The sequence below is a fragment of the Engystomops pustulosus genome, chromosome 11 (assembly GCF_040894005.1).
Source record: "Engystomops pustulosus chromosome 11, aEngPut4.maternal, whole genome shotgun sequence".
NCBI lineage: Eukaryota > Metazoa > Chordata > Amphibia > Anura > Leptodactylidae > Engystomops > Engystomops pustulosus.
The window spans coordinates 8,913,244-8,928,216 of NC_092421.1; the positions used below are offsets into that span (position 1 = coordinate 8,913,244).

The window sequence follows — 14,973 nt, forward strand, 5'->3', positions numbered from 1 at the left end:
ATGAGGCGCACCTTTGATTTCTGAGAAATTCAAAGGATTTTTTGTGCGCCTTATAGAATGTAGGACGGATGGGTCGCGCTGCGTCCGTGACCATGTTTGTTTACATGGGGCACGGACCGGAGCAGTAGCAGCCGGGAGGTAAGTACATGTTTATTTTTTTTTTTTAAGCAGCCCCCTGCCGGCCACCTTTGTTTTTTTTTGTAAAGTCTCAGACAACCCCTTTAATTGTTTTTTTACTTGCGTACTATACAGTTTATATTTTTTAGTCTCATTTGAAAGGAGAGGAGTGTTTTTTTTTTACAACACTGTTCCAATTCAATTAGTTCTCTGCTATGAATACCCTTTGATCTCTTGACCCCCCTGTGCCCCATGAAGCTTGATCCAGTCTAGTGTTGCTACTACGACCTGTGAATCCTGTCCTATGGCAGCACCAAAGTTGAATCCCTGTAAGGCAGATCCCTAGCGCTGTGCCTATCCGTTCCGTTTGCAATAACACTACGCTATGAGTGCTTTTCTTTCTCTCCCTTTGCCTCTCTTTTACCCTCTGGTAGGATTCACTCTTCTTTTAGCTTCTTATGCCCTCGTTTTAGAGGGAACCTGTCACCAGGGACCTCATTTTTTCACTAAAGACAGGTGACAGAAGCTTATTGCTCCTGCAGTGCACATCTGCCTCTGTCTTTTCTAAGCATTTGCATTACTATATAATTGTGTGTTATAACTTACTCTTGCATCCTGATAAAATCCTGGTGTAGTCCCAGGGGTTGGGCTTTGGTTTGGTGCATAAAAACAATGTTACTTATCTGTGTTACTCCCTCCTCAGCTCTCTGCCCCCACCTTTGTGCTCCTGTACAGCTCCACCTCCTGCTCCTTCTCAGAGCTAATAGCCTGGTGAGCTGACATCAGTGGGGGAGGGAGGAGCTGTACAGGAGCACAAAGATTGAGGCAGCCTGCAGCTCAGACAGGTCACATGTTTATTGAAATGCATCCAAACCAAAGCCCAACCCCTGTGACTACCCCAGGATTTTGTCAGGATGCAAGAGTAAGTTATAACACACAATTATATTGTAATGCAAATGCTTAGAAAAGACAGAGGCATTTTTGCACTGTAGTGTCATGGCTTTTACAATCTGTCTTTAGTGAAAATGAGGTCCCTGGTGACAGGTTCCCTTTTAAAGAAAAAAAATAGTTTTACAATTATGCAAATAAGCCTGTGGGTCGCGGGGCTCCATTAATAGCAAAGGAGTTCAGAGCCCCTCGGGCACATTTGCACAATTGTTGTAAAAACAATGACAAAAGAAGAGCCGATTCTGCCAGAGGGGGCCCCCAACAGTAGGTAAGTGTGCTTGGTGTACAATCCTTTAATTTCCTTTAAAGTACAAACAGATCTTCTTTTTCTTAAGGTATCTTACCAGATGACGATGAAGAGCCCCCCAAAAAAGTATACCGACCAAAACCGCGGCCAAAGGAGTGGGAAACTGATGAATACGGACAATCCACCACCACCGCCAAACAATTTATCTGTACAGAGTGCGGGAAAGGGTTTAGCCTCTACTCGTATCTCACAAAGCATCAGAGGTCTCACTCGGGGGAGAAGCCGTATTCCTGCAACCTGTGCGGTAAATGTTTTGCCTACAAGCCAAGTCTGGTAACACATCAGCGGGTGCACACGGGGGAGAAGCCCTTTTCTTGTACTCAGTGCGGAAAACTCTTTGTCAGCAAATTCAACCTGAAAACACACGAGAAGGTTCACACGGGGGAGAAGCCGGTGGAGTGTCCGGCCTGTGGAAGGTGTTTCAGCAATAACCCAGCGCTGGTAAAACATCTGAGAATCCACACCGGGGAGAAGCCTTTCACTTGTACTGAATGCGGGAAATTCTTTTCCAGTCGCTCATGTCTCAACGCTCACCTGGTCCTGCACACTGGGGAGAGGCCGTACGTCTGCGGGGAATGCGGCAAAGCCTTCGCCAACCAATCCAATTTAATTTCACACCGTATAATACACACGGGACAGAAACCCTACGTCTGCCCCGTGTGTGGGCGCGGCTTCGCCAACCAATCCAATCTGGCGAAACACAAGTTAACCCATACCGACGACAAGCCCTTTGTGTGTATAGAGTGCGGCAACGTTTTCTCTCGAAAAGACGGCCTCTCCAAGCACTACGAAAGAATACACAAAAAGAAACTGGAGTTTTAGAAAAAAAAAATCATGTTGGTTTGTAGCATTTACTCACAAAAGGAAATAATATTCAGCTGTTATATAGTAGAATGGGAAATGTATATAAATACAAAGATGTGTATATATTTGTATGGAAAAAGGACATTTTTAATTTTTATATGAGAACCATGGAAAGTCATCCGAATGGAAGGTATGAAATGTGTGCGGGGGGGTTGCCCCATAAATGTAACTTATTTCCTTTCCACGGGTCAGGGAATAAGTTACAGAATACAAGGGGGTGTGACTCATTAGTGCATTTAAATAATGGTGGTTTGGGCACCGCCTGTAGCACAGGGCACACTGGACCAATCGTTTGATACTGCCCTGTAGAAGTAATATAGAGCAGGACCTCCAGCCATGAAATCCTCATCAACCCACAACACATATGTATACAAAGATCCTCAAACTGTAGCAATAAAAGAGGACAGAAGGGACCCACCCCCCCCTCCTCTCCCAAGTAGCTCGATAGAAGAAATACCATTAAATAGACATAAGGGCTTATGACCATTTTAAAGGAAACCTACCATGTGATTGGATGGATTATGAAGCAAACATACCATGAGAATGCTGCAGCTACACTGATGCAGGGTTATATCTTGGTTAATCCCTGTGCTGAGTGGTTTTGCTGAAAAAAAACCAATTCTATCATTCAGGATCTTGGGAAAGCTGGGACAGCATGGATGCCTCCATCAACACTGAGCATGTGATTACATATGGAGGTAAGTCAAGACATGACTAATCAACCTGAGCTGGATCACTCATACACAGCAGATGGGGGATGGTGCAGCAATTGATTATTCTGCCTCCAGGCACAACCCAGGGATTACGTCATCCTCAACTGCAGTGAATAACTCACGTGCTAGGAGAAGTACTGAAGGAGCCATAGAAGGGGCAGAGCTTCATGATCATAATGTTATATCTGTTTTATCAGCAAAACCACTCAGCACAAGGATCAACCAAGATATGATCCTGCATCAGTGTAGCTCCAGCATTCTCAAGGTATGTTTGCTTCATACTGCATCACATCACATGGTAGGTTTCCTTTAACCTCCATCTCCCCCCCAACAATTAGGAGTAGGCTGCTCTGTGAGGGGAGTGCTGGTGCAGCCTCATACATGGTAATGGAGCTCAATCACAGCATAGTCATGGGAGGCCCGGGCTACCAGTGATGTCTAACAATCCTGTGGATGGGGAATAAGTTACATTTATGGGACAAGCCTTTTCATAGATCAATTATGGAATCTATGGAAGGAACCAACTATATCTTGTTTGCTCACGATCCAATGATTATGCCAGTTTTCCTTTTTTTTATGTATATAGGAAACCTCTATGGAATAAAATGATATTTTATGTGTTGTGTGCAGCGTATATAGTCCCGTCCACTGCAGTTTATGGAGAAGGAGGAATCGTCCCGTGTATAACCTGCGGGTGCTTTGGGAGGTTTCTGATGGGTCATGTCAAAATAATGTAAATCCTATCCAGTGTCATCAAGACAAACCAAAAATAAAACTGTAAAACAAGTTGTTCCCAATCAGTTTTCTTATAGCGTTTACTACTTGGAATTAGTTCACGTCTTATTAAAGGGAACCTGTCATCAGGAAGGTCATTTGTACATCATGTGAAGATCACCTTCCTGATAACAGGTTCCCTTTAACTGGTTGGCGACCATCACGGCGGGCGTTTGCGGTTGCTGAATTCCGCCGCCTCGTGTTTTCACGGCAGCGCTTCAATCACTGCGCAGGTCCGACGTGGATTCAGGTTCTGCCAAGATTCGCTAAGGTCTTGCGCCCGATATCCAGTAGGTGTCCGCCGGACTTCACCTTCTTCTTCCCGGTGCATGTAAGTGCTTGATCTTGCGACACATTTCGTTTTTTTAAATTCCACGGTTTTTCCGAATCCGTCGGGTCGTCTGAAGGCCACGCCCCCCCCCCATTTCTGTCGTATGAAAGCCAGCGCGATTGCGCCCAAATCCGATCGCGTGCGCCAAAATCACGGCGGAATTCAGCACAAAACGGAAAAAATTCGGGAAACCAGACGAAAGTGCGGCCGCGGAGCCCTTAGTTAATGAGCCCCATTGTTGTAGATTTATCATAAGTCTCTTAGAGCAGAACTATTCTACTTGCCCAGGGCAACCAATCAGAGCTCAACTTTCATTTCCCCACAGCTGTTTGTGAAATGAAACCTGAGCTCTGATTGGTTTCATGGGCAACTAGACCAATTTTACCTCAAACTTGATGATAAATCTCCCCCGTTGTTTGTTTGTGAGGAGAAGAGAAGATTCATTGTCAGAAGATATTGTAATACGGTAACAAGCAGCACATTACATCCCCTACTTATTAACCCTTTAAATGCAGTTATACCCGGTATTTAACCCTTTTTATACATCGTTCTCTACCTATTTTCCCCCCATGTACCTGTGTAATAGAATACTTAGAGTAGGCAGGAAGGATCTACGGGCGCATTGGTGCAGTCATTATTGCTTGCTTTGTAGGTATCCTTAGTGACCTACTGCTGAGGAGGCTACCCCATGCTTCAGCCAGTATCCGAGTTTGAGGCCGCATCGGAAACGGACTTATTTAAAGCCCATGGCAGCGTCTCTTCAGAATCCTCCGCAGAGGGTGTTGTCCCTGGTGAAGTTGACGCAGCGGATCATGAGGTGCCAGGACCTAGTAGCGCTGCAGCACAATGTGACACGGTCCCTATAAGTGAGACACTCGCTCTCCCATGGGCACCAGCTCCATCTTTTGAACCCAGAGTTCTTGTCTTTACTGCCACCCCTAGCATAACAGTGGACTTTTATTCATAAGTGACACTCTGCTTAACCCCTCCACGACACGCGCCGTACTAGTACGGCGCACGACGGGTCCCAGTGCATGGAGAGGGCTCGCGGGCCGAGCCCTCTCCATGGCCATTAAGTCTTTGGTGCAGATTGCTAGCACCGTTCGGGAGTGTTCTCCCACCGATCACCACCGGCAATGCTGCCGGTGGCTTCAAAAACATGGCGGCGCATGGGCTTGGGGCTGTAAGCAGTCTGGCGTATTCATGAGGTGGCGGTCCTCGGTGCTGCCTCTTTCCCGGACTGCCCCTCCTACTCCTACAGCGGTGACTGCCATGCGTCATGCGACCCTAACCCCACCCCTCATGAATACGCCCAATCGCTTCCAGCGTTTCTAGTGTACAGCGCGGCAGTGTTTGCTAGTGTTATTGGAGATTTCCGATAACGCTAACAGTGTAACACTACTGCGTCCGTTGCCCAGCAGCCTCCATTGAGTGAACACTATTTCCTGTATCTCATATTGTTTTATATCTTCTCTGTTCTCCCACTGATTAATTAGTCCACAGGGTCATTCAGGATCGGAGAAAGTGTTAATGAGGGGGAGAGTCCAGGAATATTTAAACAGTACTTTGTTTCCAAGTCCTGATGCAGGAAGGGGAGGGGGGGGATGGAGAAGAGAACACCTTGACACCTCCTTTTAAGATCATGCAAATTTGAAATGATCCACGCCGATCACATCACTAGACTTCAGACACTTGAAACAATCCCAGATTCGTCGGGACAGTCTCGATTTTGTGGAGCTGTCTTGCTGTCCTGGATGGTTGGGACAATGTCCTGGGTTGTCCCACTGGGGGCCACATTGCGAGAGAGGACAGTATGAGAGACAACAGGGGGCCACTGTATGAGAGAGGACAATAGAAATGGGGGAACAAAAGTAAAGGGAGGATAACATTAAAGAGGGGTATTATATGTTTCTGAGTTGCATTATTGGGTATTATATGGGTGCATAGGCCACAGGAAGGGGGGATTATACTATATGGGGCCATTACAATGAACCTGTCAGTTTTCTGACAGTAAACCAAATACAGGTCTATATGTGGTTTAGGGCCCCAAAACAGCCTTCATGAGCTCTTAGCATTGGTTATTATTGTTCTTACATCTGAAGTTTTCTCAGGTGCGTGCCTCCTAACGCAATGCAGGGTGCACAACTGTTTACCTTTTTTTTACTGTCCCACCTTGGAATTCGTACAGGGCAAACCCTAACTCAATGGCCCTGTGAGTGGTTTACCGTCCCGAACTGTCCTGACAGGTGCTCTGTAAACTTTTTGCGCTCTGCGCTGTACATGTATGGCACAGAGCTGGTAACACTGTATGAAGAGGGCTCACAGGGTAAGGAGGTTGGGTTTACCGCACATTGCAGCATTTAACCCCTTCCCGCCGCGGCCCTTTATCGATTTTGCGTTTTCATTTTTCACTTCCCACATTCAAAAATCTGTAACTTTTTTATTTTTCCATGTACAGAGCTGTGTGACGACGTATTTTCTGCGTAACAAATTACACTTCAAAATGGTCGTATTTAATATTCCATGCCGTGTACTGGGAAGTGGGAAAGAAATTCCAAATGCAGTAAAATTGGTAAAAAAAAAAGCATGTGTGCTGTATTCTTGTGGGCTTTTACGGATTTCACTGTGCACCCCAAATGACATGTCTACTGTATTATTTGGGTCGGTACGATTACGGGGATACCAAATTTTAATGGGTTTTATAATGTTTTCATACATTTAAAAAAAATAAAACCTCGTTTTTTGCGGATTTTGATGACGTTTACAATGTTATCATTTTTAGGACTGTGCTACCTTTTGATCACTTTTTATAGAATTTTTAATTTTTTTTTAAATGGCAAAAAAGTGCCATTTTCGACTTTGGGCGCGATTTTCCGTTACGGGGTTAAACGCAGTGAAAAACCGTTATCATATTTTGATAGATCGGGCATTTTCGGACGCGGTGATACCTAATGTGTTTATGATTTTTACTGTTTATTTATATTTATATCAGTTCTAGGGAAAGGGGGGTGATTTTAATTTTTAGGTTTTTTTAATTATAATTTTTTTATTTTAACTTTTTTTTTATTTTATTTTTACTATTTTTCAGACTCCCTAGTGTACTTTAACCCTAGGGTGTCTGTACGATCCTATCATATACTGCCATACTACTGTATGGCAGTATATGGGGATTTTACTACTCATACATTACAATGTGCTGACAGCGCATGGGTTAACCCGAAGTAGCTTCGGGTCCTCGTTAGACCCGAAGCTACCATGGTGACGGATCGCCGCTCCCCGATGACGTCACGGGGAGCGACGATCCACGGAAAGATGGTGGCGCCGTACTATTACGTCACATGTTGGGAAGGGGTTAAAAGACGGTGTGGGGGCTACCGCTGACACACTTAGCCCCGGCACCCCTGAGGAAGCCACTGGTGCGGTGAAACATGTCAGGTTGGGGGGGGGGGGGTGCTGTAGTGTCCTTATCAATTTTATTTAGCAGTTAGAGAGCCATACAAATCTAACCAGTGCAGTACTATAGGCAGAAAAAACGAGTGAATGTGGATGCATGAATTGCTGCCGTGTGCCTAGAAACACGAATATATAATGGGGAGTGATTGAAGAAATGTGTTGCGAGCCAATCCATCCCTGTACTCAGTCTGCTGTAGGCATACTATTAATGGATACATTCTAGGAATATCTGGTTCATTGAATGAATGAAAACAGTTACTTTGTAACAATTTTTACAACTACAAATTAATACTTACCAGTGACACCAAGGGGGTCATTTACTAAGGGCCCGATTCGCGTTTTCCCGACGTGTTACCCGAATATTTCCGATTTGCGCCGATTGTACCTGAATTGCCCCGGGATTTTGGCGCACGCGATCGGATTGTGGCGCCGGCATGCACGCGACGGAAATCGGGGGGGGGGGGCGTGGCCGAACGAAAACCCGACGTATTCGGAAAAACCGCCGCATTTAAAAACCGAAAATGTGTCGCTTGGGAAGCGCTTACCTTCACTTGGTCCGGCCCGGTGTATTCCGGCGAATGGGCCGGGTAAGTAAATCTGCCCCCTGGTGTCCAATCTATGCAGTGTTCCCTACTCAAGTCACGGTGTAGTGACACATTGTAAAATAAGAGAATACTTCCAACAAAAGGACACACTGGATGGAAATAACAACACTAACAATCTACAAAGAACAACTGACCAGCACGATACACGACACTCGGGACTTACCTATACCACTCTTGTATACAAAAAAAGCTCATAACTTTGACCCTACTCTCTGGAGATTTTTAAATCACTTGTATTTTCCTAATTCCTTTTAAAATATATAAAAATAAAGTTATTTGGTTTTAGATAAAGCCTCTTTCAATTTGACCAATGGGTCTTAGTGAGGCCACCCTCAGGCCTCTTTTTGTAATAATTGTCTAATAAGGTTGAGGGCCCAGTCAGACAATCCACGCCTTTCTGGACCTCCGGCGCTGCCATCTTTGCTCAGATTGTCGCTCCCTGTTATTTACCTAGATAAATTTGATATCACCATGATCGTACCAAACCAAAAAATAAAGTAGACATATGAATTGGAGTGCAAAGTGAAGGCCTTAAAAACCGAGAAAGTGACACAAATTTTTTTTGCCAATTTCCCCACATTTGGAATTTTTTTCCAGTTTCCCTTTTCAAGGCATAGATTAGTTAATAAACTCACATTTGTTATGCAGAAAAAAATAGGAGGAGGATGGAGGATACAGGAGGAGGATGGAGGATACAGGAGGAGGATAGAGGATACAGGAGGAGGATGGAGGATAGAGGAGGAGGATGGAGGATACAGGAGGAGGATGGAGGATAGAGGAGGAGCATACAGGAGGACAGGAGGAGGATGGGATACAGGAGGAGGATAGAGGATACAGGAGGAGGATACAGGATACAGGAGGAGGATACAGGATACAGGAGGAGGATGGAGGATACAGGAGGAGGATAGAGGATACAGGAGGAGCATACAGGAGGAGGATGGAGGACAGGAGGAGGATGGAGGACACAGGAGGAGGAGGATGGAGGACAGGAGGAGGATAGAGGATGGAGGACAGGAGGAGGATACAGGAGGAGGATGGGGGACAGGAGGAGCATGGAGGACAAGAGTAGGATGGAGGACAGGAGGGGGATGGAGGATACAGGAGGAGGATGGAGGATACAGGAGGAGGATACAGGAGGAGGATGGAGGATACAGGAGGAGGATGGAGGGCAGGAGGAGGATACAGGAGGAGGATGGAGGACAGGAGGAGGCTACAGGAGGAGGATGGAAAGCAGGAGGGGGATCGAGGATACAGGAGGAGGATGGAGGACAGGAGGAGGATGGAGGATACAGGAGGAGGCTACAGGAGGAGGATGGAAAGCAGGAGGGGGATCGAGGATACAGGAGGAGGATGGAGGACAGGGGGCTACAGGAGGAGGATGGAGGATGCAGGAGGAGGATGGAGGATACAGGAGTAGGGTGGAGGATACAGGAATAGGATGGAGGACAGGAGGAGGATACAAGAGGAGGATACAAGAGGAGGATGGAGGATACAGGAGGAGGATGGAGGATACAGGAGGAGGATGGAGGATAAAGGAGGAGGATGGAAGACAGGAGGAGGAAGGAGAACAGGAGGAGGATACTGGAGAATGGAGGATACAGGAGGAGGCTACAGGAAGAGGATGGAGGGCAGGAGGGGGATCGAGGATACAGGAGGAGGCTGGAGGATACAGGAGGAGGCTGGAGGATACAGGAGGAGGATGGAGGATACAGGAGGAGGATGGAGGACAGGAGGAGGATGGAGGCTACAGGAGGAGGATGGAGGATACAAGAGGAGGATGGAGGACAGGAGGAGGATGGAGGACAGGAGGATGGAGGTTACAAGAGGAGGATGGAGGAGAGGAGGAGGATGGAGGATACAGGAGGAGGATGGAGGATACAGGAGGAGGATGGAGGTTACAAGAGGAGGATGGAGGAGAGGAGGAGGATGGAGGATACAGGAGGAGGATGGAGATCAGGAGGAGGATGGAGGACAGAAGGAGGAGGATGGAGGAGAGGAGGAGGATGGAGGATACAGGAGGAGGATGGAGATCAGGAGGAGGATGGAGGACAGAAGGAGGAGGATGGAGGATACAGGAGGAGGATAGAGGATACAGGAGGAGGATGGAGGATAGAGGAGGAGCATACAGGAGGACAGGAGGAGGATGGAGGATAGAGGAGGAGCATACAGGAGGACAGGAGGAGGATGGAATACAGGAGGAGGATACAGGAGGAGGATAGAGGATACAGGAGGAGGATGGAGGATACAGGAGGAGGATAGAGGATACAGGAGGAGCATACAGGAGGACAGGAGGAGGATGGAATACAGGAGGAGGATACAGGAGGAGGATGGAGGATACAGGAGGAGGATGCAGGACAGGAGGAGGATGGAGGACAGGAGGAGGATGGAGGACACAGGAGGAGGAGGATGGAGGACAGGAGGAGGATAGAGGAGGAGGATGGAGGACAGGAGGAGGATACAGGAGGAGGATGGGGGACAGGAGGAGCATGGAGGACAAGAGTAGGATGGAGAACAGGAGGGGGATGGAGGATACAGGAGGAGGATGGAGGATACAGGAGTAGGATGGAGGATACAGGAGGAGGATGGAGGATACAGGAGTAGGATGGAGGATACAGGAGGAGGATGGAGGATACAGGAGGAGGCTGGAGGATACAGGAGTAGGATGGAGGATACAGGAGTAGGATGGAGGATACAGGAGTAGGATGGAGGACAGGAGGAGGATACAAGAGGAGGATAGAGGACAGGAGGAGGATGGAGGAAACAGGAGGAGGATGGAGGATACAGGAGGAGGATGGAGGGCAGGAGGAGGATACAGGAGGAGGATGGAGGACAGGAGGAGGATGGAGGATACAGGAGGAGGCTACAGGAGGATGGAAAGCAGGAGGGGGATCGAGGATACAGGAGGAGGATGGAGGACAGGAGGAGGATACAGAAGGAGCATACAGGAGGAGGATGGAGGACAGGGGGCTACAGGAGGAGGATGGAGGATGCAGGAGGAGGATGGAGGATACAGGAGTAGGGTGGAGGATACAGGAGTAGGATGGAGGACAGGAGGAGGATACAAGAGGAGGATACAAGAGGAGGATGGAGGATACAGGAAGAGGATGGAGGGCAGGAGGGGGATCGAGGATACTGTAGGAGGATGGAGGACAGGAGGAGGATACAGAAGGAGCATACAGGAGGAGGATGGAGGACAGGGGGCTACAGGAGGAGGATGGAGGATGCAGGAGGAGGATGGAAGATGCAGGAGGAGGATGGAGGATACAGGAGGACACGAGGAGGCTGGAGGATACAGGAGGAGGATGGAGGATACAGGAGGAGGATGGAGGATACAGGAGGAGGATGGAGGATACAAGAGGAGGATGGAGGACAGGAGGAGGATGAAAGATACAGGAGGAGGATGGAGGATACAGGAGGACAGGAGGAGGATGGAGGATACAAGAGGAGGATGGAGGACAGGAGGAGGAGTATGAAGGACAGGAGGATGGAGGACAGGAGGAGGAGGATGGTGGTCAGGAGGAGGATGGAGGATACAGGAGGAGGATGGAGGATACAGGAGGAGGAAGGAGGTTACAAGAGGAGGATGGAGAGGAGGAGGATGGAGGATACAGGAGGAGGATGGAAATCAGGAGGAGGATGGAGCACAGGAGGAGGAGGATGGAGGATACAGGAGGAGGATGGAATACAGTAGGAGGATGGAGGACAGGAGGAGGATGGAGGTTACAAGAGGAGGGTGGAGGAGAGGAGGAGGAGAATGGAGGACAGGAGGAGGATGGAGGATACAGAAGGAGGATGGAGGATACAGGAGGAGGATGGAGGATACAGGAGGAGGATGGAGGATACAGGAGGAGGATAGAGGATACAGGAGGACGATAGAGGATACAGGAGGAGGATGGAGGATACAGGAGGAGGAGGATGGAGGACAGGAGGAGGATGGAGGATAAAGGAGGACAGGAGGAGGATGGAGGACAGGAGGAGGAGGATGGAGGATAAAGGAGGAGGATGGAGGATACAGGAGGAGGATGGAGGACATGAGGAGGAGGATGGAGGATACAGGAGGAGGATAGAGGATACAGGAGGAGGAGGATGGAGGATACAGGAGGAGGAGGATGGAGGATACAGGAGGAGGATAGAGGATACAGGAGGAGGATGGAGGAGAGGAGGAGGATGGGGGATACAGGAGGAGGATGGAAATCAGGAGGAGGATGGAGGACAGGAGGAGGAGGATGGAGGATACAGGAGGAGGATGGAATACAGTAGGAGGATGGAGGACAGGAGGAGGATGGAGGTTACAAGAGGAGGGTGGAGGACAGGAGGAGGAGAATGGAGGACAGGAGGAGGATGGAGGATACAGAAGGAGGATGGAGGATACAGGAGGAGGATAGAGGATGGAGGATACAGGAGGACAGGAGGAGGATGGAGGATACAGGAGGAGGATAGAGGATACAGGAGGAGGATAGAGGATACAGGAGGAGGATGGAGGATACAGGAGGAGGAGGATGGAGGATACAGGAGGAGGATGGAGGACAGGAGGAGGATGGAGGATAAAGGAGGACAGGAGGAGGATGGAGGACAGGAGGAGGAGGATGGAGGATACAGGAGGAGGATGGAGGATACAGGAGGAGGATGGAGGACATGAGGAGGAGGATGGAGGATACAGGAGGAGGATGGAGGATACAGGAGGAGGAGGATGGAGGATACAGGAGGAGGAGGATGGAGGATACAGGAGGAGGATAGAGGAAAGGAGGAGGATGGAGGACAGGAGGAGGATGGAGGATAGAGGACAGGAGGAGGATGGAGGATACAGGAGGAGGATGGAGGATACAGGAGGAGGATAGAGGACAGGAGGAGGATGGAGGATACAGGAGGAGGATGGAGGACAGGAGGAGGATGGAGGACAGGAGGAGGATGGAGGACAGGAGGAGGATGGAGGACAGGAGGAGGCTGGAGGATACAGGAGGAGGATGGAGGACAGGAGGAGGATGGAGGATACAGGAGGACAGGAGGAGGATAGAGCACAGGAGGAGGATGGAGGATACAGGAGGACAGGAGGAGGATAGAGGACAGGAGGAGGATGGAGGATACAGGAGGAGGATGGAGGATACAGGAGGAGGATGGAGGATACAGGAGGAGGATGGAGGACAGGAGGAGGATGGAGGACAGGAGGAGGATGGAGGATACAGGAGGAGGATGGAGGATACAGGAGGAGGATGGAGGATACAGGAGGACAGGAGGAGGATAGAGGACAGGATGAATGGAGGATACAGGAGGACAGGAGGATACAGGAGGAGGATGGAGGATACAGGAGGAGGATGGAGGACAGGAGGAGGAGGATGGAGGACAGGAGGAGGAGGATGGAGGAGAGGGACCACACCATGTGAGGAGGAGGAGCAGTACAGGGGGGGGGGGGGGGCATTGCACTATGTGGGGACCATATCGGTCGATATGATGCTATGTTTGGGGGCGGTACAATGGGCGTCGTTTAGGAAAAAGCCCAAAAGTTAAAATAAAAACCACAACACAAACAAAAACGTTAGTTGTGAGATAGAATAAACATTGAGAAAGCGGAGAAGTCTGTCCTTGGCGTTTGCCTGTAGTACGGAAATAACACGGACTCTCCGTCCCGTCACCTCATAACCCGCCGCCGATACGGCCAGCACACGGAGGGCGGAGCTACACGCATGCGCGCATCCACAGCGGACCGATGTGTGCAGGGCACTACGGACTACTACTCCCATGATCCTGTGCTCGCGGAACACGAGTGATGACGTCCAAACGTTGGCGACACATCACTCTGCAGAGCGGACGGAGATATTACAAGACCGGGTGAGGAACCGAAGCAGAGGGCTGCATTATGTATACACAAGGGGAATGGGCACAACCATGGGGGATAAGAGGAGCAGGGGGCACAGCACTGAGTGTATGGTATAGGAGGAGGGGGCACAGCACTGGGTGTATGGTATAGGAGGAGGGGGCTGGGTGTATGGTATAGGAGGAGGGGGCACAGCACCGGGTGTATGGTATAGGAGGAGGGGGCTGGGTGTATGGTATAAGAGGAGGGGGCACAGCACTGGGTGTATGGTATAGGAGGAGGGGGCACAGCACTGGGTGTATGGTATAGGAGGAGGGGGCACAGCACTGGGTGTATGGTATAGGAGGAGGGGGCACAGCACTGGGTGTATGGTATAGGAGGAGGGGGCACAGCACTGGGTGTATGGTATAGGAGGAGGGGGCACAGCACTGGGTGTAAGGTATAGGAGGAGGGGGCACAGCGCTGGGTGTATGGTATAGGAGGAGGGGGCACAGCGCTGGGTGTATGGTATAGGAGGAGGGGGCACAGCACTGGGTGTATGGTATAGGAGGAGCGGGCACAGCACTGGGTGTATGGTATAGGAGGAGGGGGCACAGCACTGGGTGTAAGGTATAGGAGGAGGGGGCACAGCACTGGGTGTATGGTATAGGAGGAGGGGGCACAGCACTGGGTGTATGGTATAGGAGGAGGGGGCTGGGTGTATGGTATAGGAGGAGGGGGCACAGCGCTGGGTGTATGGTATAGGAGGAGGGGGCACAGCACTGGGTGTATGGTATAGGAGGAGGGGGCACAGCACTGGGTGTATGGTATAGGAGGAGGGGGCTGGGTGTATGGTATAGGAGGAGCGGGCACAGCGCCGGGTGTATGGTATAGGAGGAGGGGGCACAGCGCTGGGTGTATGGTATAGGAGGAGGGGACACAGCGCTGGGTGTATGGTATAGGAGGAGGGGGCACAACGCTGGGTGTATGGTATAAGAGGAGAGGGCACAGCGCTGGGTGTATGGTATAGGAGGAGGGGGCACAGCGCTGGGTGTATGGTATAGGAGGAG

General features: G+C 49.6%; 1 protein-coding gene across 1 annotated transcript in view; it reads left to right on the top strand.

The window, feature by feature from the left end:
- Nucleotides 1-14,973, top strand: part of LOC140106445 (uncharacterized) — a 39,506-nt gene that overhangs the window by 8,430 nt on the left and 16,103 nt on the right. Inside the window, exons 6-7 of the mRNA XM_072130894.1 lie at nt 1,401-2,193; nt 13,770-13,938. Of these exons, the coding sequence (XP_071986995.1) occupies nt 1,401-2,193; nt 13,770-13,938 (962 nt within the window). The remainder of the gene's footprint in view (nt 1-1,400; nt 2,194-13,769; nt 13,939-14,973) is intronic.